This window comes from Muntiacus reevesi, chromosome 1, assembly GCF_963930625.1.
Source record: "Muntiacus reevesi chromosome 1, mMunRee1.1, whole genome shotgun sequence".
Classification (NCBI taxonomy): domain Eukaryota; kingdom Metazoa; phylum Chordata; class Mammalia; order Artiodactyla; family Cervidae; genus Muntiacus; species Muntiacus reevesi.
Window position 1 is genome coordinate 47,128,284 of NC_089249.1, and position 24,393 is coordinate 47,152,676.

At 46.7% G+C, this 24,393-nt stretch overlaps 1 protein-coding gene and 1 pseudogene across 1 annotated transcript; both read left to right on the plus strand.

The window, feature by feature from the left end:
* The first annotated feature begins 283 nt into the window (after positions 1-283).
* C1R (complement C1r) lies at positions 284-11,386 on the plus strand. Its single transcript, XM_065942029.1, has 11 exons — positions 284-440; positions 1,150-1,378; positions 3,326-3,518; positions 3,849-3,995; positions 4,085-4,281; positions 4,784-4,931; positions 5,039-5,160; positions 7,738-7,816; positions 8,133-8,288; positions 9,768-9,842; positions 10,306-11,386. Coding segments are annotated over exons 1-11 (2,118 nt in total). The 5' UTR covers positions 284-438; the 3' UTR covers positions 11,076-11,386.
* A 6,685-nt stretch (positions 11,387-18,071) lies between these two features.
* On the plus strand, positions 18,072-18,685 carry LOC136168564 (small ribosomal subunit protein eS28-like; annotated as a pseudogene).
* The last annotated feature ends 5,708 nt before the right edge of the window (positions 18,686-24,393 follow it).

The following is a 24,393-nucleotide window of genomic DNA, read 5'->3' on the forward strand; positions in this document are numbered from 1 at the left end:
ACCCCCCCTCAACTGCGATTTCCACTGCTCTTTGGATAGGAACACTGAATACTCAGTCGCGGTCACCAGAAAGGGCCCTGAGGAAGGGTGGGGATTACCCTGAGATTTAGAAAGGGACATCGGGCCTCCAACCCAAGGCTTTTCTGTCCCTAAAAATCCAGAAGCTTCTCTAGCCCTTACCCTGAAGGCCAGCAGGTGGCAGCACCATCAGGCAGTTCACAACCAAAACTAAACCGAAACAGAATTGTTTTTTCTTTTCTGGTTTTGTTTATGCAAATAGTTCATTCCCTACAACCTTCCTCCCGGAATGGTCACCCCTTCCCCCTCCACAGTCCCTCCCTTCCCCTCCCCTCCCCTGCATGACCCTGCTCTCTCTGCACCCAGAGTGCATGAAGACGCTGTCACGAGAGTCAGAGATCCAACAACAGGCCTTGAGAAATGTGAGTAAACCTGGTGGGGACCAAGGAAGGAGGGAGACACCAGAGGGGACGATCCTGGGCACGGGGGGCCCCCTGTGCCCAGACTTACTCAGGGAGGTGGGAGCACCCGGCCCCTCCCCATACACCTTATCTCTCCAGTGTGCACACGCATGCACGCTCACAAACGCATGTCCCATCTCTCCTTCCAAGGAGAAAGGAGACTCAGACCCAGGAGGTGAGGCCACACTGCCTTCCTCCTCCAGCTCATAGGGAGCTGTGAGGTGGGGAGGAGTCCCTCAGCCTGGAGGGTCAGCCTCTGTGCCTGAGACCCTCTTCCACAGGCGGTCTCTCCCAGAGGCCTTGCTGAGCGTGTGGGGGCCATTGCAGAGACCATGACTGGAAACCCTCACCCTCAGTTTACTGGTCCAAGCCAGCCCGCTTCCTGGAAGGGGAGCAGAGTGATGCAACAGGGCAAGGAGGAGGCTGGGGAGAGAGGTGGGGGGAGTGTGGAGACCTCTGGACTGGACACTGCCCCGGGGAGGAGCACCCAGTGCAGCAGCTGCAGGGACCGGCCTCCCCCCTGCACCCTCCCCACCCACCCTAGGACATCTCCCTGAGATCTAGAATGGACCGAGAGGAAAATGCCCGGCGGTACGGCAATCCCATCCCCTACCAAACAGCTTGGGTCTGCACCCCTCCCGCCCTATAGATACCTTTTTTCTTTTGGCAGGTGGCTTTTATACCTCCTGCTGCCGGTCCTGTTCTACGGGGTTGGAGGCACCATCCCTACTCCTCAGAGGCTCTACGGGGAGGTGACATCCCCTTTGTTCCCCAAGCCTTACCCTAACAATTTTGAGAGGACCACTGTGATCACAGTACCCACGGGGTACAGGGTGAAGCTTGTCTTCTGGCAGTTTGACCTGGAGCCTTCAGAAGGTTGTTTCTATGACTATGTCAAGGTAGGGGGGCAAGTTAGGGGGGTGGGCAGAGGGAGAATTGAGTGTCTCTGGAACCTGGGGACCCGAGTTCTGACCGGCCTGGATAGCACACCCTGCCTGGAGACACAGCCCCAAGCTGGTAAAAGATGATGGCCAGGTGGGGTTCTGGAAGTCCAGGGGTGTTGAGGATGGGTGGCCACTGGTCTGAGAGACCCTTGTGGAGCACAGAGGAGAGAAACAGAGGGAGGGGACAGGCCTTGCTCTTGGGGAATGCACTGTCCACAGGAGTCCCCGAAAAACCTTCCCTGTCTGCTTACTTGCCCGGAGGATTTTGGAAACTTCCATGCCTCGGTTTCCCTGTTGCCATGGAAAGTGTCACCGTGGCTGCCTCCTCACCAGGAACACAGGGACGTGGGGAAGCAGCATGTGTGTGGTGGTGGCTCAAGGGTGGTCTCCAGCCAGGACAGTGGGCTCAGTCCCCTCTCCTCTGTCACGACCGAGGGCCCCGTCTCAGTCCCTCTTTCTACATCCAATAAAAATGAGATTCCTGGAGACTTCCCCAGTGGTCCAGTGGCTAAGACTCTGTGCTCCCAAGGCAGGGGGCCCCGGTTTGATTCCTGGGAAACTTAGGAAACTAGGATCCCGCCTACTGCACTGCACAGCACACACACACACACACACACACACACACACACACACACACACACACACACACGCAAAATGAAATTCTTGATTCAGGATTCAGATAGAGTCCATAAACACTATTTCCAGGAGATCCCCCGGAGGATATAAAAGAATACCATGAAAATGCCATATCTTACTAGCCCAGAGGACTTGAGATGTCAGCAGTGCTGGTAGGGAGGGTCCTGGTGGCAGGCAAAGTGGGGATGAGGTAGGAGGGGGACGTCTTCTGCTTTGCAGGAATTAAGGAATCTGTGAAGGAAGAGAGGCAAGGGGAACTCAGTGATGCTTGCTAAGCTGGCAGGTCCTGGATGCTCACATTCAGCTGAATATCAGGAGTCATGGATGGACAGGAATGGGTTGACCAAGACAAGGTGGAAGGACAGGACAGAGGGTAAAGCAGATCATCCAGGCTCTAGGGATGAAGGAATGATAGAAACCAGGTAGAGGCGACCAGAATTCCAGTGGGAGGTGGACACAGGAAGAGATGGGGGTAAGGAAAGGTCTGACACACGTTGTTGTTCAGTCACTAAGTCCTGTCAGACTCTTTGCAACCCCATGAATGGCAGCACACCAGGCTTCCCTATCCTTCAGCATGTCTCCGAGTTTGCTTGAATTCCTCTATTGAGTCAGTGATGCCATCCAACCATCTCATCCTCTGTCATCCCTTCTCCTCCTGCCTTCTATCTTGCCCAGTATCAAGGATAATTCCATGAGTCAGCTCTTCATATTAGGTAGCCAAAGTATTGGAGCTTCAGCTTCAGCATCAGTCCTTCTAGTGAATAATCAGAGTTGATTTCCTCTAGGATTGACAGGTTTGATCTATTTGCTGCCCAAGGGACTCTCAAGAGTCTTCTCCAGCACCACAATTTGAAAGCATCAGTTTTTCAGCACTCAACCTTCTTTATGGTCCAACTCTCGCATCCATACATGACTACTGGAAACATCATAGCTTTGACTAGACGTATCTTTCTCAGCCAAGTGATGTCTTTGCTTTTTAATATGCTGTCTAGCTTTGTCATAGCTGGGGGTCATAAAAAGGGAGGGCTGAGTCCAGGCACTGGATAATGTGCAAGGTCAGTCGATGGGGATGCAGGACAGAGGAAAGGCCTCTGGGTAAGTTGGAACAGCCAGAGTCCAGCAAGTAGGCAGCAGCTGGAGACCATCCAGCGGGGTGGGGAGGAGGGTGCGGGATCCCCTCTCTGAGATAAGAGAAGGATGACCTTCATAACCTTCCATGTGGGATGTGTCCCCTCAACAGCTTGTCCGCCTGCCCCTCCTCCACAGATTTCTGCTGATAAGAAGACCATGGGGAGGTTCTGTGGGCAGCTGGGTTCTCCCCTGGGCAACCCCCCGGGAAGGAAGGAATTCATGTCCCAAGGGAACAAGATGCTGCTGACCTTCCACTCGGACTTCTCCAATGAGGAGAATGGCACCATCATGTTCTACAAGGGCTTCCTGGCATACTACCAAGCCGTGGGTGAGTGGCGCCTGTGCTGGGCTCCTGGGCTCATACTGAATGGGGGCCAAAAAGGGGGATTCTTGAATCCAAAGATTTGGGAAGTCAGGCCTTCTTGTTTTTTCCTAAGAGAGCTTTTTCTAGGAGAGGGCTATCCCCCGGGATCCTGTCCCCACTGAGCAGGTCCCAGAAAGGGTCAGAGCGGCCCGGAGTTCCAGGTGGCCTGAGATAACCTTGTCCTTAGGCCTCTGATGAGTGACCTCACTGAGACCAGTGCCTCCAAAGGTCCCTCCCCCACCCCCCACCCTAGCTTCTGTGGGATTGAATCCCTCCTTCCGGAATCTCTTCCAGACCTGGACGAATGTGCCTTGCAGCTCAACTCGGTTGAGGAGGATGCCCCGCCTCGGTGCCAACACCTGTGCCACAACTACGTCGGCGGCTATTTCTGCTCCTGCCGTCCAGGCTATGAGCTCCAGCAGGATGGGCGTTCCTGCCAGGGTGAGGTCCTGCCTGGGTGGTCCCAGAGGAGGCATGGGCTGAGCAAGGTGGGGCTCGCTGGGTGACCCGCTCTCACTCTGCTCTCCCAGCCGAGTGCAGCAGCGAGCTGTTCACGGAGCCCTCCGGCTACATCTCCAGCTTGGAGTACCCCCAACCCTACCCCCCCGACCTGCGCTGCAACTACAGTATCCGAGTAGAGCGGGGCCACACCCTCCACCTCCAATTCCTGGAGCCTTTTGAAATTGATGACCACCAGCAAATACACTGTCCCTACGACCAGCTGCAGGTACAGCCAACCCACCCCCAGAAACTCTCTCGTCCCCATCCCCACACATCTCCTCTCATCCCTCCTCCCCACTGGGCCGTCTGGCCAATGGGTGCAGAAATGGCCAATGTCCCACATGAGTTGTCCTACACACCTGACTTCCCAGGTGTCGCTAGTGGTACAGAACCCATCTGCCAATGCAGGAGGTGTAAGAGATTCAGGTTCAATCCCTGGGTCGGGAAAATTGCCTGGAGGAGGTCATGGCAACCCACTCCAGTATTCTTGCCTGGAGAATTCCATGGACAGAGGAGCCTGGCAGGCTACGGTCCATAAGGTTGCAAAGAGTTGGACTCGACTGAGCAACTTAATGCACACTCCTGGCCAGTGGGTCCTAGGGAGGCTTTCTCCTCTCCAGCTGAAAACATACACCAAGCAGGATCCACACCACCAGCACCACTGCCTTAGCCCTGTGTCTGAATTGGCGACGTGACCCTCCCTCTGTCCACCCCCACCACCGCCACAGATCTATGTCAAGGGGAGGAACATTGGTGAGTTCTGTGGAAAGCAAAGGCCCGGGCACATTGATGCCCAAAGCAACTCGGTGGACCTGCTCTTCTTCACGGACGAGTCAGGGGACAGCCGGGGCTGGAAGCTGCACTACACTAGTGAAGGTAAGGCTGCCCGGGGCCCCTCAGGGGCCAGAAAGGGGACAGGATGAGGCAGTTAGAACGGAGGCCAGTGGCTCGGAAATAAACGTGCCCTCTGATCTCCATAATAGTCATCAAGTGCCCCCAGCCCAAGACGCTGGACTCATACACCATCATTCAGGACCCGCAGCCTCAGTACCAGTACCGGGACTATTTCATCGCCACCTGCAAAAAAGGCTACGAGCTCGTGGAGGTAAGAGCCAGGGCCCAGGGGAGGGAGATGACCCAGAGTCCGGCATAATTCACACAGACTGTGGAGGCTCAGCCCCACATGGAAATATAAGCATGTTTGAGCTGGAAGGGTTACCCAGTCTGCTCCAACTTGACTGCACACTAGAAATAGGATTTCAGAATTCTGATGTCCTGTCCCCTGCTAGAGACTAGTCCATGGGTCTGAAGGGGAGCGTGGGTATCAGGATTACCTATAGTTACTTGGTGATTCTGATGCCCAGCCAAGTCTAAGAACTATGGGACCTGGTCCTATAACTCACTATGCAGTGAGGAACCAAGCAGGTGGGGGTGGAGCTGAAGAGCGAGACCGCACTCACTCAACATCACTGGGATTGTGTACAACAGGGACCGACAACAAATCCCCTGCCTCTTGCCCCAGGGCTCTCAGTTTTTGTTTTTAAAACCTACCTGGCTTTACTCGAAGATTCATGAATCGGGCAGCATTCCATCGAACAATCAGAAGAGGCTCCATTTATGTCCATCGGTGGTCTTACCCCAGACCCACCACCCTGTCCAGAGCTTTGCAGACTCAGGAGAGAATGTGGTTTGCTCCACTGATGAATCTCACAAAAGCCGGGAAACTAAAATGCTACTCCCGGGACTGCCTGGTAGTCCAGTGGTTAAGAATCCACCGTCCGGTGCAGGGGTGTGACCCCTGGTTGGGGAACTGAGATCCCACATGTCTCAGGGCACCTAAGCCTGTGTACCACAACTACAAAAAGCAGTGAGGAACCAGTTAAGGCAATTAAAAATAATAAATAAATAAATGCTATTTTTATGAACCTTACAATTGGAGTTACCCTGGCCAGGGGCCTGGGACTGGACATCCCATCTTTGTCCAGTAGGTCCCCTCGGAAGACCCACCCTGAATCAGAAGAGAGACCTTCGGTTGGTTGTGGTGAATTCACCCAACAAACATTTTAAGTGTTGATTCAGTGACAGGCAGTGCTCTGGATGTGGGAGGTACAGTAGAAGAAACACACATGTTCACACAGGTTTCATGGAGCTTACCTTTGAATAGAGATGAGTCAGCCAGATCACTGCTTAGTCCAGGAAGGACTGGGGGTCCTGGGCACACCCCTCCCTGCTGTTCAGGTTACAACCTGCCCCACCTACGCCACCAGCAACCTTACCTCGTCACTTATCATTCACATCATCAACTTTAAACCTACTCACACAGTTTATCTCACATTATTTACTTTTTATTTGACTCAGCAGTAAAGACTCCACCTGCAATGCAGGAGACATGGGTTCAGTTCCTGGGTGGGGAAGATCCCCTTGAAGAAGGATCTGGTAACCCACCCCAGTATTCTTGCCTGAAAAAATCCACGGACAGAGGAACCTGACAGTCTACAGTCCATGGGGTTGCAAAACAGTCGGGACATGCCTGAAAGACTACATGATAATTTACATTTTGATCAGATATCCTAGTTCTTATGCACATTCTCTTGCAGTCTGATCCAGGGCTAACAATCTGAGATGATTGTTGGTGTTAATAAAGCTCATTCATGTTCTCCAGTTACTTTTCATTTCAGAGGGTGCTGTCTCCTGGTCTGTCCCCGTCATCTGCTGGCCTAGGATAGCCCTTAGCGTATGTCAGCATCTTGAGCCCCCTTGAAGGTGGCTGGGCTGCACTAGCATTTTAGGAAAGACCCTTAGCCTTGAGAAGCCTGCAGTCTGGGGGCAGTGGGGTGATACGGGGCTTACGTGGCAGAGCAGTCCAGAGGGAAGAAACACGGCCCTACTTCAGGGCAGAGACTTTTGTTTCAATGCAGAGAACGTGCAACTGTGCATGTGGCTTGTTTGCTTTTTAATTAAAAACTGTGACGTTCAGGGACTTCCCTGGTATTCCAGTGTCTGAGATTCTGCACTCCCAAAGCAGGGGGCCTGGGTTCGATTCCTGGTCGGGAAACCTGACCCCACACACCTCAACTAAAGATCCCACAATGAAGATCGAAGATCCTGAGTGCCACAACTAAGACCCAAAGCAGCCAAAATAAATAATAAATAAATAAATAAATATTTTAAAAAATAAAATTATGGGGTTCAACTGGACCTCAGTGGAAACTCTTGAAATCCAAAGAGTCTAGAGAGGGGATTATTGGGTATAACAACTAGCCCTAGTTCCGATATATATATTTTTAAACTATTTATTTATTTATTTACCTATTTGGCTGTGTCAGCATGCGGGCTCAGTAGCTGTGGCATTCGAGTTTAGTTGCTCCCCAGCATGTGGGATCTTAGTTCCTCGACCAGGGATCAAAACCATGTTCCCTACACTGAAGGACAGATTCTTAACTACTAGACCACCGGGCAAGTCCCCAGCTCTGGCTTCCTGCTGTGTGGCTCAGTGCGCCCATCTGTCAGTCTGGTCTGAGAGGACCGGCTAGGAAGAGGGGCCCAGGGGCCACATCCACAGGTGTTGAGGTTCGAGGGCTGAGAGCTGACTTTGCATCCTTACTGCTCCCCTGTGGGCAAGGGCAGGAGGGAGCCTCAGGGCCTCCTTGTACTAATGGCTTCTCCACCCCTGCTCCAACAGGGCAACAAGGTGCTCCTGTCCTTCACAGCTGTCTGCCAGGATGATGGCACATGGCACCGAGCCATGCCCAGGTGCAGGAGTAAGTTGCAACTCAAGCATGTGTCTCCCCCCAGGAGAAGGGAAGAGGGTCAGGCCTAAGCATCGCCCCCCAAAAGCCATTCCCCTGACTTGTCCTTTGAAGGCTCCAGCCCACTGGGAACCAGTCGACCTTCATCTCTGCAGATGAGGGGCTCTGCCCAGAACTGAGTTTTATCCCATCCAATTCTCATGCATCACGAAAGCCCCCAGTGACCATATCTCCCGAAGGCTCTCAGCATGTTCAGTGGGTTCCCACCACTCCCGCTGAAGTTCCGGTACAGTCCTCAGCTCTCACGTGGCCCTGTGTTCTCTCCAAGTCAAGAACTGCGGGCGGCCCCGAAGCCTGCCCAACGGGGCCTTCAATTACATCACCAGAGAAGGGGTGAATACCTACGAGGCCCGTATCCAGTACTACTGCCATGAGCCCTACTACGAGATGCACACCAAAGACGGCACGAGCGAGTCTGAGCGAGGTAAGGACACGTGTAAATGGCCTTGTTGGAACATCTTCTGCAATTTCTTTCAACAGAGTCTCCAAGGAGGGAATATTAAGATATTTATCCCAGGCACTGGCTTCAGGGGTGCCAGGAGGCTTCTAATAAGGTTGGAAAAGGAAACATTTGAGCTGATAGAATGAAAGACTTGAATCTCATAAACAGCTCTCCCTCACCCCACCCCCTTCACCACCCTAACTAGCACCCCCACCAGCACCCCCACTACAGATTTATCAGTGGGGTTTCCTCAGCACTCTCCCCACATTCCCTCTCAGGTTGCTGTGTTGTGACTTTTTGCACTACTAAATTGCTTTCAGACTCATCAGTGGGTATCTTGAAAACGTTTTAGTGGAAGAAATCACATGATTTGTAAGTTTAAAACATGCCAAGAAAGAAAAACAAATCTTGTTTATAGGCTATTACTGTTGCTGTTGTTAGTCACTCATCATGTCCGACTCTTTCTGACCCTAAGGACTATAGCCCGCCAGGCTGCTCTGTCCATGGGATGCTCCAGGCAAGAATACTGGAGTGGGTTGCCATTTCCTTCTCCAAGTTTACAGGCTATATAAGGTATTATTTAAGAGCTGAACTTTGAAGTAAGACAACTCTCCATTTGCATCTTGGTTCTGACACTTAGAAGTTATATGACCTTGTGTAAATTATTTAAACCCAGTTTCCTCAACTCTAGTGTTAGTCACTCAGTTGTGTCCGACTCTGAGATCTCATGGACTGTAGCCTGCCTGGCTCCTCTGTCCATGGAATTCTCCAAGCAAGAATACTGGAATGGGTAGCCTTCCCCTTCTCCAGGGTACTTCCTGACCCAGAGATCAAACCCTGGTCTCCTGCACTTCAGGCTGGCTCTTTACCGTTTGAGCCACCAGGGAAGCCCTCTTTGTCTCTAGGAGGAGGGTAATGATGCATATCTGAAAGCATCACCAAGGTGCGTCAATGAGATAAAATGCTGAGCGTCAAGCAAGGTACCCTGTCCACAATCAGAAAACATAGCTACGGGGAATTCCCTGACAGTCCAGCAATTAGGACTCCACGCTTTCACTGCTGAGGGCTCAGGTTCAATCCGTGGTTGGGGAACTAAGATTTGCACAGCAGAGTCAAACAAACACCCTCAAAAAACAAAACAAGAAAACATAACTCCCACTATCATCCACTACCCAGCACCAAGATGCAATAATGAGAAGATCTTCCTGATAAGTTCCTTCCAGTTTTTGTGTCAACTTTCACACATAGGGATCACAACAAATATGAGTTAAGCATTCTGATTTTTCCATTTAGCATCAAAACAAAAACACACATGCAGCTTTTCAAAACACACACTTTCAGTATCCCATCTGCAGGTATTCCAACTTTTCCCTTTGTTCCTCCTCCTTTCTGTGCTCACTTTGGTGCTCTTGGCCCCTGCCCACAACCCCCCCGCCTGAGCTCAGCCCCCTCTCCCCTCAGGGCTGTACACATGCTCGGCTCAGGGCATTTGGAAGAACGAGCTGGTAGGAGAGAAGATGCCTCGGTGTTTGCCAGGTGAGTGGAAGCCCTCCACTATCCTCTGTGGCCTTGGCAGCCATGCAGGGCCTCAGAGGAGGGGTGGCATAGACAAGAGAGAGAGAGTCAAGCCTGAAGCTGAAGACGGACATGGGGCATCTGGGAAAAGGAGAGGAGATGCCCCAGGAGAAGGGCAGAGGGACCCAGAGAGCTGGCCCTGTCCTGACAGTCCTGGACTTTTCACTGAGCAGATGGGAGACCAAGAATAAATAAAAAGGGCAAGAAAAGCCCTAGGAAAGAATAAACAAGAATGAAAAGAGATGACTGACAGTATGCCAAAGAGGGGGGTTGAGGAGAGGGGTGTCGGGGGAGGATGGGGAGAGAGGAAAAGGCCCTGAACTAAAAAAAGGGGCAAAGGGGAAGGGTCAGGCCATGGAGGGAGGCGGGTGGCCAGGTGCTGACTTTTCTACACCCCCCCGCCCCTCCATTGTCTCCTCTCCAGTGTGCGGGAAGCCAGTCCACCCCGTGGAGCAGAGGCAACGCATCATTGGAGGCCAGAGGGCCAAGCTGGGCAACTTCCCCTGGCAGGCCTACACCAACATCCACGGGCCCGGGGGTGGCGCACTGCTGGGGGACCGCTGGATCGTCACAGCCGCGCACACCATCTACCCCAAGGACCACGAGGCTCAGAGCAACCCCAATTTAGACGTGTTCCTGGGCCACATCAACGTGGAAGACATTACCAAGCTGTCCAACCACCCAGTCCGTAGGGTCATAATCCACCCAGACTACCGCCAGGGAGAGTCCCACAACTTTGAGGGGGACATCGCCCTCCTGGAGCTGGAAAATAGCGTCACCCTAGGCCCCAACCTCCTGCCCATCTGCCTCCCAGACAACGAGACCCTCTATGACCCGGGTCTCGTGGGCTATGTCAGTGGCTTTGGGATCATGGAGGAGAGAATTTCTCACAACCTCAGATTTGTCCGTCTGCCAGTAGCTAGGCGAGAGATTTGTGAGCGCTGGCTCCGGCAAAAAAACAGGAATGATGTGTTTTCTGAAAACATGTTCTGTGCTGGGAACCCAGCCACAAGGCAGGATTCCTGCCAAGGGGATAGTGGAGGGGTCTTTGCAGTGAGTGATAAGAAAAATGACCGCTGGGTGGCCACGGGCATCGTGTCCTGGGGCATCGGGTGTGGAGAAGGGTACGGGTTCTACACCAATCTCCTCAACTACGTGGACTGGATCAAGAAAGTGATGGAAGCAGAAGACTGAGCCCAGGATTGCCTAGGTCAGTCCAGAGAGGAGTGTATTACAAAAAAATTTTTTATCTGACCAGTTGTTGATAACTTCTAAGAATCCATATTAAAATCACTAATGCAGAAAGACACCATGTGAAATAAATTCTCTTCTCTATAGTCCCATCTACTTTCTTCACCTGAAACAATCCAAAAGTCACCTTTATTTCCCCAAAGAATTGCACAAGATATATTCCACCATATCTAGGTATCATTGTCCTCTTCCATTTTATACCATGGCGTAACTGAATATAGAATGTCTTCCAAATAAAATTTTATGGGAAAGTCCACTGTGTAAAATGAATTTAAAGCAGTATTTATAAATATATTTAGTGACATCAGGGCTTCCCTGGCGGCTCTGCCATAGAGTCTGCCTGCCTATGCAGGAGACAAAGTTTCGATCCCTGCTCTGGGAAAATCCCACACGCCTCAGAGCAACTGAGTCCATGCTCTTGGGCTCCACAAACTTCCAGCTGAAACTACTGAAGCCAGTGTACTCTAGAGCCTGTGCTGGGCAATAGGAGAAGCCCATGTAACAATGTAGACCCAACACAGCCAAAAAATTAATTGATTTTTTAAAATATTTAGTGAAATCACATGTAAAATATTTTCATAGGAACGCAATGGGAATAGTTAAGTTGCTGCACACATTTATCACTAGAGTTGTAGATACTTTATCTCTGTCTTTTGTTTTGATTATACACTACAAAGAAAATCCTTATTTTCCCACATAAACAGTTGCAGATACAAGATCTTTTTTAACAGGTCAGTTTCCAATCTCTAAATATTCTTTAAGAGAAGAGTGGTATGAAATTTTTGTTCCCAAATTGGATCACTAACAGTACTTTTTCTAATCATTTATTTACATATGTATGTATTTACTTTTTGGCCACACCTCCCAGCATGTGGGGTCTTAATTCCTGGACCAGGAATGGAACCTGTACCCCTGTAGAGGAAGTGCAGAGTCTTAGCCACTGGACAACCAGGGTAATCCCATTAACAATATTTCCAAATAATTTATATTATTTAAGATATGCTTAAAGGCCAGAGAAGGACTGAAAACTTGGGATAAGCAATGTAAGTACTTATGTCAGAATATTATCGTGACATTATTGCAGGTATATTGTCACCCTGCTTATTAAACTTTTATGCAGAGTACATCACAAGAAATACTGGGCTGGATGAAGCACAAGCTGGAATCAAGATTGCCAGGACACATCAATAACCTCAGATATGCAGATGATACCACCCTTATGGCAGAAAGCAAAGAAGAAATAAAGACCCTCTTGATGAAAGTGAAAGAGGAAAGTGGAAAAGTTGGCTTAAAGCTCAACATTCAGAAAACTAACATCATGGCATCTGGTCCCATCACTTCATGACAAATAGATGGAGAAACAAAGGAAACAGTGAGAGATTTTATTTTGGGGGGCTCCAAAATCACTGCAGATGGTGACTGCAGCCATGAAATTAAAAGATGCTTGCTCCTTAGAAGAAAAGCTATGACCAACCTAGAGAGCATATTAAAAAGCAGAGACATTACTTCACCAACAAATGTCCATCTAGTCAAGGCTATGGTTTTTCCAGTAGTCATGTGTAGATGTGAGAGTTGGGCTGTAAAGAAAGCTGAGCGCCAAAGAATTGATGCTTTTGAACTGTGGTGTTGGAGAAGACTGTTGAGAGTCCCTTGGACAGCAAGGAGATCCAACCAGTCCATCCTAAAGAAAATCAGTCCTGAATATTCATTGGAAGGACTGATGTTGAAGCTGAAACTCCAATACTTTGGCCATGTGATGCTAAGAACTGATTCATGGGAAAAGACCCTGATGCTGGGAAAGATTGAAGGCAGGGGGAGAAGGGGACAACAGAGGATGAGGTGGCTGAATGTCATCATTAACTTGATGGACATGAGTTTGAGTAAACTCTGGGAGTTGGTGATGGACAGGGAGGCCTGGTGTGCTGCAGTCCATGGGGTCACAAAGAGTCGGACACAACTGAGCATCTGAGTTGAACTGAACTGATTATTGCACAATTGACTCTGCTGGACTTGTCTGAACAACCTTACTTGAGCTGACTCACACAGGCCTGAATTAAAGAAGATCAAGGCAGAGTTAAAACATTCCTGAGTAATGACGAGTTTGTAAGTCCAAATGTAGGTCCACAATCCCTTATCTGGCACCCTCAAGTCCAAGTGCCTGCCAATGTTCAACATTTTACAGATTTCAGAAATGCAATATACCATCTGTGTAATGTAATACCATCCTATTACAGCAGTGTCCAGGGCAGCACCCTGCAAGAAACAGATAAGTGAAGTTAAGTCAGAAAGAGAAAAACAGATATCATATATTCTCACATACATGTGGAATCTAGAAAAATGGTACTGATGAACCTATTTGCAGGGTAGGAGAGGCAACACAGATGTAGAGAATAGCCATGTGGGCATGACAGATGGCAGGGTGAGAAAGGGGGTGTGGGCCGAGGAAACCAGATCTGAAAGAGACACGTGCACCCCAGTGTTCACCAGAGCTCTGTTTATAATAGCCAGGACATGGAAGCAACCTAGATGCCCATGAGTGGACAAATGGATAAGGAAGCTGTGGTACATATACACCATGGAATATTACTCAGCCATTAAAAAGAATTCATTTGAATCAGTTCTAATGAGATGGATAAAACTGGAGCCCATTATACAGCGAAGTAAGCCAGAAAGATAAAGTTCAATACAGTATACTGATGCATATATATGGAATTTAGAAAGATGGTAATGATAACCTTATATGCAAAACAGAAAAAGAGACACAGATGTACAGAACAGACTTTTGGACTGTGGGAGAAGGCGAGGGTGGGATGTTTTGAGAGAACAGCATCGAAACATGTATGTTATCAAGGGTGAAACAGATTACCAGCCCAGGTTGGATGCATGAGACAAGTGCTTGGGCCTGGTGCACTGGAATGACCCAGAGGGATGGGATGGGGAGTGAGGTGGGAGGGGGGATCGGGATGGGGAACACATGTAAATCCATGGCTGATTCATGTCAATGTATGGCAAAAACCACTATAATATTGTAAAGTAATTAGCCTCCAACCAACAAAAATAAATGGGAAAAAAAGAAAGGGCGTGTGGGATGAATTGGGAGATTGCGACTGACATGTATGCTATTAATGTTATGTATAAAATAGATAACTAGTGAGAACTTCTTGTATAGCACAGGAACCTCTACTCAATGCTCTGTGGTGACCCGAATGAGAAGGAAATTCAAAAAAGAGGGGCTATGTGTATACATATAGCTGATTCACTTTGCTATACAGCAGAAATTAGCACAACATTGCACACAACTATACTCCAATTTTTTAAAAAGAAGAACAACTCTTCTGAAAAAACATTTGAATAGTCATAGTAAGTGTGATAGATAAACACTCTGGATAGTTACCTATCAGTTACTGTCAGGTTTTGCCACTAAGTAAGTTTTGGTGTCAAACTTGTTAAAACACTTTCTGTTTTTAAGAGCATTTTAGATGTCAGGATTGTGGACTACTGTAGGTGAAAATGAATAGAAAACGTTTTCTCATGGAGTCTACGTGAAAGCATACACAAGTGGCATGGGCTACATTTGAAGAGTATATGCTGATTGCAGTTTTTTTAATGTTTAGAAATGTCTTTAGAAGTGAAACACTTTCAGGATTCTGATGGAGATAGGAGTGCAGTGGGTGGAGATGAAAATGGTAAAAACTAAAACTAGATCTAAAAAATTTCAGTTGTATGTTATTTCTAAGATTCTTGGCAAATTTAAGATTCTGAGTCCCTGGACCTCATTGTAATTATCTTATGTGACCTCAGGAGAATTCAGTGACTGCTCTGACCTTCCTGGTTCCCACTCTCTTCCCCCAAAGTCATGTGCATCTTATTCTTCAAGGGCACAGAATAGAAAAATAAGGACAAAACCAATATTCTGTGAATAGGCAATTAACAGAAAAAAAGTACAAATTGCTTTTGGACTTTTGGGATTAACCTAACTCATAAAAAGGAATATATTTAAATTAAGATGCCACTTTTTTTACCAATAAGATTTACCAGTAATATAGTATATTGGTGAAGACATAGAGAAGATAGTCACTCATGCATTGTTTTGGTTTTTTGGGGGTTTTTTTGTTTTGTTTTGTTTTGTTTGGAATGTAAATTGGTACAAACTCTATAGAGAGCAATTTGCTAACATGCAATCAAAATTAAAAAGGCACATTCCTTTGACCCCACAATTCCACCTCCAAGAATTTTTCCCACAGATATTCTCATATATGAGATAAATGACCTAAGTTCAAGGGTAGACACTCCAGCATTGTTGGTTATAGCAAAGAATTAGAATCCTGAATTCTGAAAGCTCTAGTACCAAAGTTTCAAGCAAATTATGAAATATCCAAATAATGGAATACAACACAGTCATTCAATCTCTAAGACAGATAAAGGAAAAAAGTAAGAAGCAGGACAGTGTAATAAAATACTACCATTTGTACTTTAAAAAGAGTAGTTATGTATTGATTTTATATGTATAAAATATCACTGGAAGGTTAAATAAGAAACAGTGGTGGTTTCTGGGGGAAGATAGTAGTGAAAACAAAAGTTACCACTGTATTCTCTTTTGATCTTCCCAATTTTCATCCATCTGGGTGTTTTACCCAGGCTTCCCAGGTGACTCTGTGGTGAAGAACCTACCTGCCAATGCAGGTGGTGTGGGTTCCTTCCCTGGGTCAGGAAGATCCCCTGGAAATGGATACAGCAACCAACTCCAGTATTCTTGCCTGGAAAATCCTATGGACAAAGGAGCCTAGCAGGCTACAGTTCATGGGGTTGTAAAGAGTTGAACACTACTTAATGACTAAACAACAGGAAGATGTTCCAAAAGCAAAGACAGAGCTGCATTCAGTTCAGTTCAGTTCAGTTCAGTTGCTCAGTAGTGTACAACTCTTCACGACCCCACGGACTGCAGTATACCAGGTTTCCCTGTCCATCACCAACTCCTGAGCTTTCTCAAATTCATGTCCATTGAGTCGGTGATGCCATCCAACCATCTCATCCTCTGTCATCCCCTTCTCCTCCTTTCTTCAATCTTTCCCAGCATCAGGGTGTTTTCTAAGGAGTCAGTTCTTCGCATCAGGTAGCCAAAGTACTGGAGCTTAAGCTTCAGCATCAGTCTTTCCAATGATATTCTGGACTGATTTCCTTTAGGATTGACTGGTTCCATCTCCTTGCTGTCTCAGAGACTCTCAAGAGTCTTCTCCAACACCACAGTTCAAAAGGATCAATTCTTCAGAGCTCAGCTTTCTTTATGCTCCAACTCTCAGAGCTATATTACAATATTTTTAATTTTTGAAAGGTTTAAGGAAATAACCTCATTGAGAAAACTTATATTTAGCAAAGATTGAAAAACTTCAGATATTCAGAGACTTCAGGTGCTAGGGTGCTAAGTCACTTCAGTCGTGTCCGACTCTTTGCAACCACCAGGCTCCTCTGTCCAAGGGATTTTCCTGGCAAGAATACTGGAGTGCGTTGCCATTTCCTTTTCCAGGGGATCCTCCTGACCCAGGGATGGAACCCACATCCTTTACATCTCCTGCATTGGTAGGCAGGTTCTTCACCACTAACGCCACCTGGGAAGCCCTAAGGGAAAAACATTCAGGAAGAGGAAATGGCCAGTGCAAAGGCCATGAGGCAAGAACATGCTGGCTCCATCAGAAACTTACAAAGACAGCCAAAACAGAGCTTAGTGATACAAACTCAGTTTGAAAGGCTTATTCTGGCTTCTGGATTGTGGCCAGACTATATATGGGGGGAGGGAGGGGTGGGGAAGCATGAAAGGGACCAGTTAGGAGTAACTGGCTACCAATTATGGTAACCCAGGCAAGAACTGATGATAACTCAGACCAGGTAGATTTAGTGGAGGTGATACAAAGTAGTCAAAATTTGCAGAGAGCCAAAATATTTCCTGATGGAGTAAATATTGGAGAGAAAAGGGTGAGAAAAGGAAAGAAGTCAACTAGATGCAGAAGATTACAAGGGGAGGAGATTTGATATAAAAACATGAATCCTCTTTTGAACATATTGAGTGTGTGTGTGTGTGTGTGTGTGTGTGTGTGTGTGCTCAGTCGTGTCCATGTGCTCAGTCGTGTCTGACTCTTTGTGACCCCATGGACTGTAGCCTGCCAGGTTCCTCTGTCCACGAAGTTTTCCAGGCAATGATACTGGAGAGAGTTGCCAGCTCCTCCTCCAGGGCATCTTCTCTATCCAGGAACTGAACCCACATCTCTTGCATCTCCTACATTGGCAGGTGTATTCTTTACCACCTGCCCATTAATTCAAAGCCCATTAAGTTTTTGATAAATGCCTATTAGAGAGGGCTTCCCAGGTGGCGCTAGTGGTAAAGAACCTGCCTGCCAGTGCAGGAGATGTAAAGGACATGGGTTCCATCCCTGAGTCAGGAGGATCCCCTGGAAAAGGAAATGGCAACGCACTTTAGTATTATCACCAGGAAAATTCATTGGACAGAGGAGCCTGGCAGTCGCAAGGAGTCGGACACGACTGAAGCAACTTAGCACCCCTAGCACCTAGAAAGGTGGAGTAACAGAGATCAGATGAACCCTCCCTCCTGAAACAGCCAAACCGCAGCAGCAACAAAAACATCAAATATATGAAACAACGGCTTTTGAGACATTGATCCTCAGGTACTAAAGACGATGATTTCTGAGAGACTGGATCCTATGATTGCCCCAGCTTAACTGCCTTGAGAGAGATTCTAATCTGAGGCACTAGGAGAAACCCAGGAGGGCTCAGCAGACTCCTTGAGTTGAAGACACAGAGCCACAAGCACACAGAACTTAGTATCAGAGAGGAGTCAGCCACACAGAGAGAACTCCAGAAGATCCCTGCAAATATTCAGCCACAGCTGAGGAAATTACTGAAGGGTGTAGAAAAAAGCCTTGTGAGATGATTAGAGGTAAGAGCACCCTGGATGTGTGCATGCTAAATCACTCAGTTGGGTCTGACTCTTCGTGATGCTATGGACTGTAGCCCACCAGGCTCCTCTATCCATGGAATTCTCCAGGCAAGAATGTTGGAGTGGGTTGTCACGCCCTCCTCCAGGCGATCTTCCCTACCCAGGGATTGAACACAGGTCTCCCACACTGCAGGAAGATTCTTTACTGTCTGAGACACCAGGGAAGACCCAATAATACCCAACAGGTGACCAAAAAGCACATGAAAAGATGTTCGACATTACTAATTATTGGAGCAATGAAACTCGAAACTACAATGAGGTATCACTTCACATTGGTCAGAACAGCCACCATCAAAAAATCAACAAACAATAGCTATCCTGCCAATCACTGCCACCACAGACACAAGCTGTGTGCAGCCCATTAAGCTTGCCAGGGTCACCAAGGAACTGGGCAGGACTGGTTTGCAGTGACGGTCATGCTGGTGCATATAGAATTCATGGCGATGTGAGCAGTTCCATCATTCGAAGTATGAAAGGCCCCATGCATTAGGACAATGTGCTAACCCTACTGGAGTCAGAGCAAGAGGCTCAGAGGCTGCGCTGAACTTGTGGCTCCGTTCTGGATGTCTGGTTGACCATTTAGCCCATGAGGATGATCTGCTGTTAATAAATCATTTATATTGTATGTTTAAAAAATCCACAAACAAAAAATGCTGAAGAAGGTGTGGAAAAAGGGAACCCTCCTACACTGTGGGTGGCAGTGTAAAATGATATAGTCACTATGAAGAACAGAATGGAGGTTCCTTAAAAAACTAAAATTAAAGCCAACATGCGTGCATGCCAAATCGCTTCAGTCATAGTCAACTCTTTGCGACCCTATGGACTATAGCCAGCCAGGCCCCTCTGTCCAGGGGATTCTGCAGGCAAGAATGCCGGAGCAGGGCACCATGCCCTCCTCCAGGGGATCTTCCTGACCCAAGGATCGAACCCACATCTCTTACATCTGCATTGGCAGGCAAGTTCTTTACCCCTCAAGCCACCTGGGAAGCCCAACCAAACTGGAAAACCTCCAAATGTACGGGGCATTAGGTAGGGTGGGTCAGTTCAGTCACTCAGTCGTGTCCGACTCTTTGCAATCCCATGGACTGCAGCACGCCAGGCTTCCCTTCACCAACTCCTGGAGCTTGCTCAAACCCATGTCCATTGAGTCCATGATGCCATCCAACCATCTCATTCTCTGTCATCCCCTTCTCCTCCTTTCTTCAATCTTTCCCAGCATGAGGGTCTTTTCTAATGAGTCAGCTCTTCACCTCAGGTGGCCAAAGTATTGGAGTTTCAGCTTCAGTATCAGTCCTTCCAATGACTATTCAGGACTAATTTCCTTTAGGATTAACTGGTTTGATCTCCCTGAAGTCCAAGGGACTCTCAAGAGTCTTCTCCAACATCACAGTTCAAAAGCATCAATTCTTTGGCGCTCAGCTTTCTTTATAGTCTAATTCTCACATCCATACATGACTACTGAGAAAATCATAGCTTTGACTAGATGGACCTTTGTCAGCAAAGTAATGGCTCTGCTTTTTAATATGCTATCTAGATTGGTCATAGCTTTTTTTCCAAGGAGCAAGCATCTTTTAATTTCATGACTGCAGTCACTATCTGCAGAGATTTTGGAGCCCAGAAAAATAGTCTCTCACTATTTCCATTGCTTACCCATCTATTTGCCATGAAGTAATGGGACCAGATGCCATGATCTTAGTTTTCCGAATGGTGAGTTTTAAATCAACTTTTTCACTCTCTTCTTTCACTTTCATCAAGAGGGTCTTTAGTTCTTCGCTTTCTGCCATATGGGTGGTGTCATCTGCGTATCTGAGGTTACTGATATTTCTCCCGGCAATTTTGATTCTAGTTTGTGCTTCATTCAGTCCAGCATTTTGCATGATGTACTCTGCACATAAATTAAATAAGCAGGGTGACAATATACAGCCTCGACCTACTCCTTTCCCAATTTGGAATCAGTCTGTTGTTCCATGTCCAGTTCTAACTGTTGCTTCTTGACCTACATACAGATTTCACAGGAGGCAGGTAAGGTGGTCTGGTATTCCCATCTCTTTCAGAATTTTCCACAGTTGATTGTGATCCACAGAGTAAAAGGCTTTGGCATAGTCAATAAAGCAGATTTGGATGTTTTTCTGGAACTCTCCTGCTTTCTTGATGATCCAACGGATGTTGGCATTTTGATCTTTGGCTCCTCTGCCTTTTCTAAATCCACCTTGAACATCTGGACACTTTTGGTTCATGTACTGTTGAAGCCTGGCTTGGAGAATTTTCAGCATTACTTTGCTAGCATGTGAGATGAATGCAAGCATGCAGTAGTTTGAACATTCTTTGGCATTGCCTTTCTTTGGGATTGGAATGAAACCTGACCTTTTCTGGTCCTATGGCCACTGCTGAGTTATCCAAATTTGCTGGCATATTGAGTACAACACTTTTACAACGTCATCTTTTAGGATTTGGAAGAGCTCAGCTGGAATTCCATCACCTCCACTAGTTTTGTTCATAGTGATGCTTCCTAAGGCCCACTTGACTTCACATTCCAGGATGTATGGCTCTAGGTGAGTGATCACACCTCTGTGGTTATCTGGGTCATGAAGATCTTTTTTGTATAGTTCTTCTGTATATTCTTGCCACCTCTTCTTAATATCTTCTGCTTCTGTTAGGTTCATGTCATTTCTGTCCTTTATTGTGCCCATCTTTGCATGAAATATTCCCTTTATATCTCTAATTTTCTTGAAGAGATCGCTAGTCTTTCCCATTCTATTGTTTTCCTCTAGTAGAAGGGTCTTATCTCAGCAGCAGGGAATAACGGGCCATAGATTAAATGTTGCTCTGGTCCCAGATAATAAATGTTAAAAGCAAGACTCAAAGGTTCAAAATGTTTCCAAGTAACTTAACTGAGTCCAAGAACAAACTCAAAAATATTTATAGAATTACAAAAATATCCAGCACTCAACAAGATAAAATTCACAGTCTGACAGCCAATCAAAGAATACGAAATATTCAAAAAAGCAGGAAAATATGATCCATAACAAGGAGAAAAATCCACCAAAACTGATACAGACGTAAGAATTAGCAGACCCACTAAAATGATTGTTCTAATGATATAGTTATAACTGTCAAAAAGTTACAAACGTGTCTATGAGACTTCCTAGGAGAGATGTTAAGTCAGCTGATGTGTAGATTTTGGAGTTGACACAAAAGGTCTGAGCTAAAAATGTAAACTTCAGAGTCATTGGTAGGTATACGGATGGGTGTTTAAAGCCACAGCTTAGACGAGGCCGCCACGGGAGTGAAGCAGGATAGAGAAGAGAAAAAGATCAAGATCAATGAGTATGCCCTGAGACACACCATCAAAAGTCTGGGAGAACAGGAGAAATCAGCCAAGCCGGCTCAGAAATAGCGGCTACTGTGGAGTGAGTCTGTGTCTCTCCCTCAAAATTTATATGTTGAAGCCTTAACTTCTAACATCATGGTATTTGGAGGTAATGTAACCCAAAAAGGGAACCAGCTACTCAAAAGCCAATAAAGAGGCCACAATAAAGGTGATGGAAAGGAAAGTTTGCTTTATTTTGGATACCAGCAACTAGTGGGGATAAGATGCTTGGATTGCATCACCACTCAATGGACATGAGTTAGAGCAAAGTCTGGGAGATACTGAAGAACAGGGAAGCCTGGCATGCTGCAGTCTATGGGCTTGCAAAGAGTCAGACATGACTTAGCAACTGAACAATCAGTGGGGATTGTTCAAAGGACAGGAGTTGGCCTGTCCAAAGGTCAACTCCCCCCACTGGCAATCGGTGGGCTAGAGCTTTTACAGGCTGAGGGAGGAGGCAATGTGCAGAAACAGCACAATCAGCTCTGACAGTCATCTGGAAATTAGTCATGGGTGATCTGAGCACCATCACCTTGATTAGGTACATTTATTTTTCAATTCCAGGGTCAGTTTGTTCTCATTTTTTTAAGACCAATTCTTTGAATTGTGGCAGTTTATATCATGGCTACAGTCTAGTCATCCTGTAGTGGACTTCTCCACCTGGGGTTTCAGTATCTCTAAGGCAGCTCACAGGATATGGCTCAGAATATTATCCTTAGCCCTTGAGAAGGAACTAGAGGTCCTTTGACCATACTTAATGTCTAAACTCTTATTATTTGGCCTCCTTTGACTGTTTTCCTTTGTTTCTGCATGTTCTCACTTCTCTGGTTAAACTTATTCTTTGGCTAAAGTTTTTCCACAGACATAAGGCAAACTGAGCCTAAGTTTCTTCTTCTATAAAATGGGGGTAATAATAAAAGTAACTCATACAAGTCTTATACAATAGTATCTTTTGCAATCTCATATGAATATTAAAGAATCACAAGCATGAAAAAGCATGAAATAATGCCATTTGCAGCATCATGAATGGTCCTAGAGATTGCCATACTCAGTGAAGTAAGTCAGAAAAAGACACATACCACATGATATCACTTATATGTGGACTCTAATATATGACATGAGTGAACTTAGCTATGAAACAGGAACAGACTCACAGTTGTAGAGAACAGACATGTGGTTGCCAAGGGGTCAAGATGTGGGAGAGGGAAGGACTGGGAGCTTGGGATTAGCAGATGCAAACTATTATATATATAGGATGAGTAAACAACAAGGTCCTACTATATATCACAGGGAACTATATTAAATATCCTATGATAGGCTATAATGGAAAAGAATATGAAAAAAGAATATATGTATATATGTATAACTGAATCACTTTTGCTGTACAACATATGCCAGTAAATTCTTTAGTCAATATTAAAGAGTTAAATAAGATACTACAAGTGACAGACTTAAGGCAGCATCAGGCACGCTGTCAGCTGTACTGGGGAGGGGTCCTGTAGTGTCTTACCGCCTTGATACACACAATCGGAAGGCAGGATCCTTCTTCGTGACTATGATCTTACAATCATACTTTTTCAGTCAGCCTGCTAGAATGCAACACACCTTTCAGTCAGTCTGGTGGAATGCAACATAGATTACTACAATCATTAAAGGCATTTCTAGAGAGTTGGAGCATAAAGAAAGCTGAGCACCAAAGAATTGCTGCTTTTGAACTGTGATGTTGGAGAAGACTCTTCAGAGTCCCTTCAATGCAAGGAGATCCAACCAGTCCATCCTAAAGGAAATCAGCCCTGAATATTCATTGGAAGGACTGATGTTGAAGGTGAAACTCCAATACTTTGGCCACCTGATGGGAAGAACTGACTCATTGAAAAAGACCCTGATGCTGGGAAAGATTGAAGGCAGGAGGAGAAGGGATGATGCAGGGTGAGATGGCTGGATGGCATCACCAACTCGATGGACATGAGTTTGAGCAAGCTCCAGGAGTTGGTGATGGACAGGGAAGCCTGGTGTGCTGCAGCCCATGGGGTCACAGTCGGTCATAACTGAGTGACTGAACTGAACTGAAGGCAATTTTACATCCCCACTCTCAAGTAATCTCTCCATCTCTGCTCATCACGATGAGTTACCATATCTATTCACACTGAAAGATAAAAGATGATAATGAGGACAGCATAGGATGCCAAAGCAAGCAGCCAAGTACAAGGAAAGGAGACTGGAAAGGGTCAGGACCGCCTAAGACACACTGACACAGCTTCATAAATTTCTGGGGGAAATTCTACATTAAATTATGTCACAAGTATTAATGCACACACACACACACACACACGCCCAAGCAGATGTAAAGTTCACCTAGGTCCAACCTGTGTGCTCAATTGCTCTGTCATGTCCAACACTTTGCAAGCCTTTAGACTGTAGCCGTTCAGGGGCTCCTCTTGTCCATTCAGCAAGAATAATGGTGTGGGTTGCCCTTTCCTCTGCCAGGGGATCTTCCCAACCCAGGGACTGAATCTGTGTCTCCTGCATCTCCCACACTGCAAGCACATATTTTACCTCTTTGTCATTGGGGAAGCCCCGTTCCAACTTAGTTAATTTTTCCAAAATCTCGATCAGAATACCTCTGTCCAGCCTCTTGGGTTCAGTCCTTTTCCGTTATCACCACCTCTGCTTGGTTCCATGTAAAGACCAGATTCTCTCTCTTTGCTTCCAGTTATCCCAGAATTGTATTTCTTTTATCCTGAGTTTGTCTCCACTGTTTACTTAGGCACTTTTTTTGCTTTTGTCCCTGGCTCCTGTGAATTTTTATTCTAACCAACCTCTTTTTTTCCCATTGGAAACCTTAGGTTCTTCTTGCTTCCTGTGCAAGAGGGAAGAAGAAA

What these genes read in the sequence shown, in the direction of transcription:
- C1R (XM_065942029.1), top strand. An exon ending in GTTTCTATGACTATGTCAAG is followed by an intron (nt 1,379 to 3,325) that starts GTAGGGGGGCAA and finishes CCTCCTCCACAG; the next exon opens with ATTTCTGCTGATAAGAAGAC. An exon ending in CACGAGCGAGTCTGAGCGAG is followed by an intron (nt 8,289 to 9,767) that starts GTAAGGACACGT and finishes CTCTCCCCTCAG; the next exon opens with GGCTGTACACATGCTCGGCT.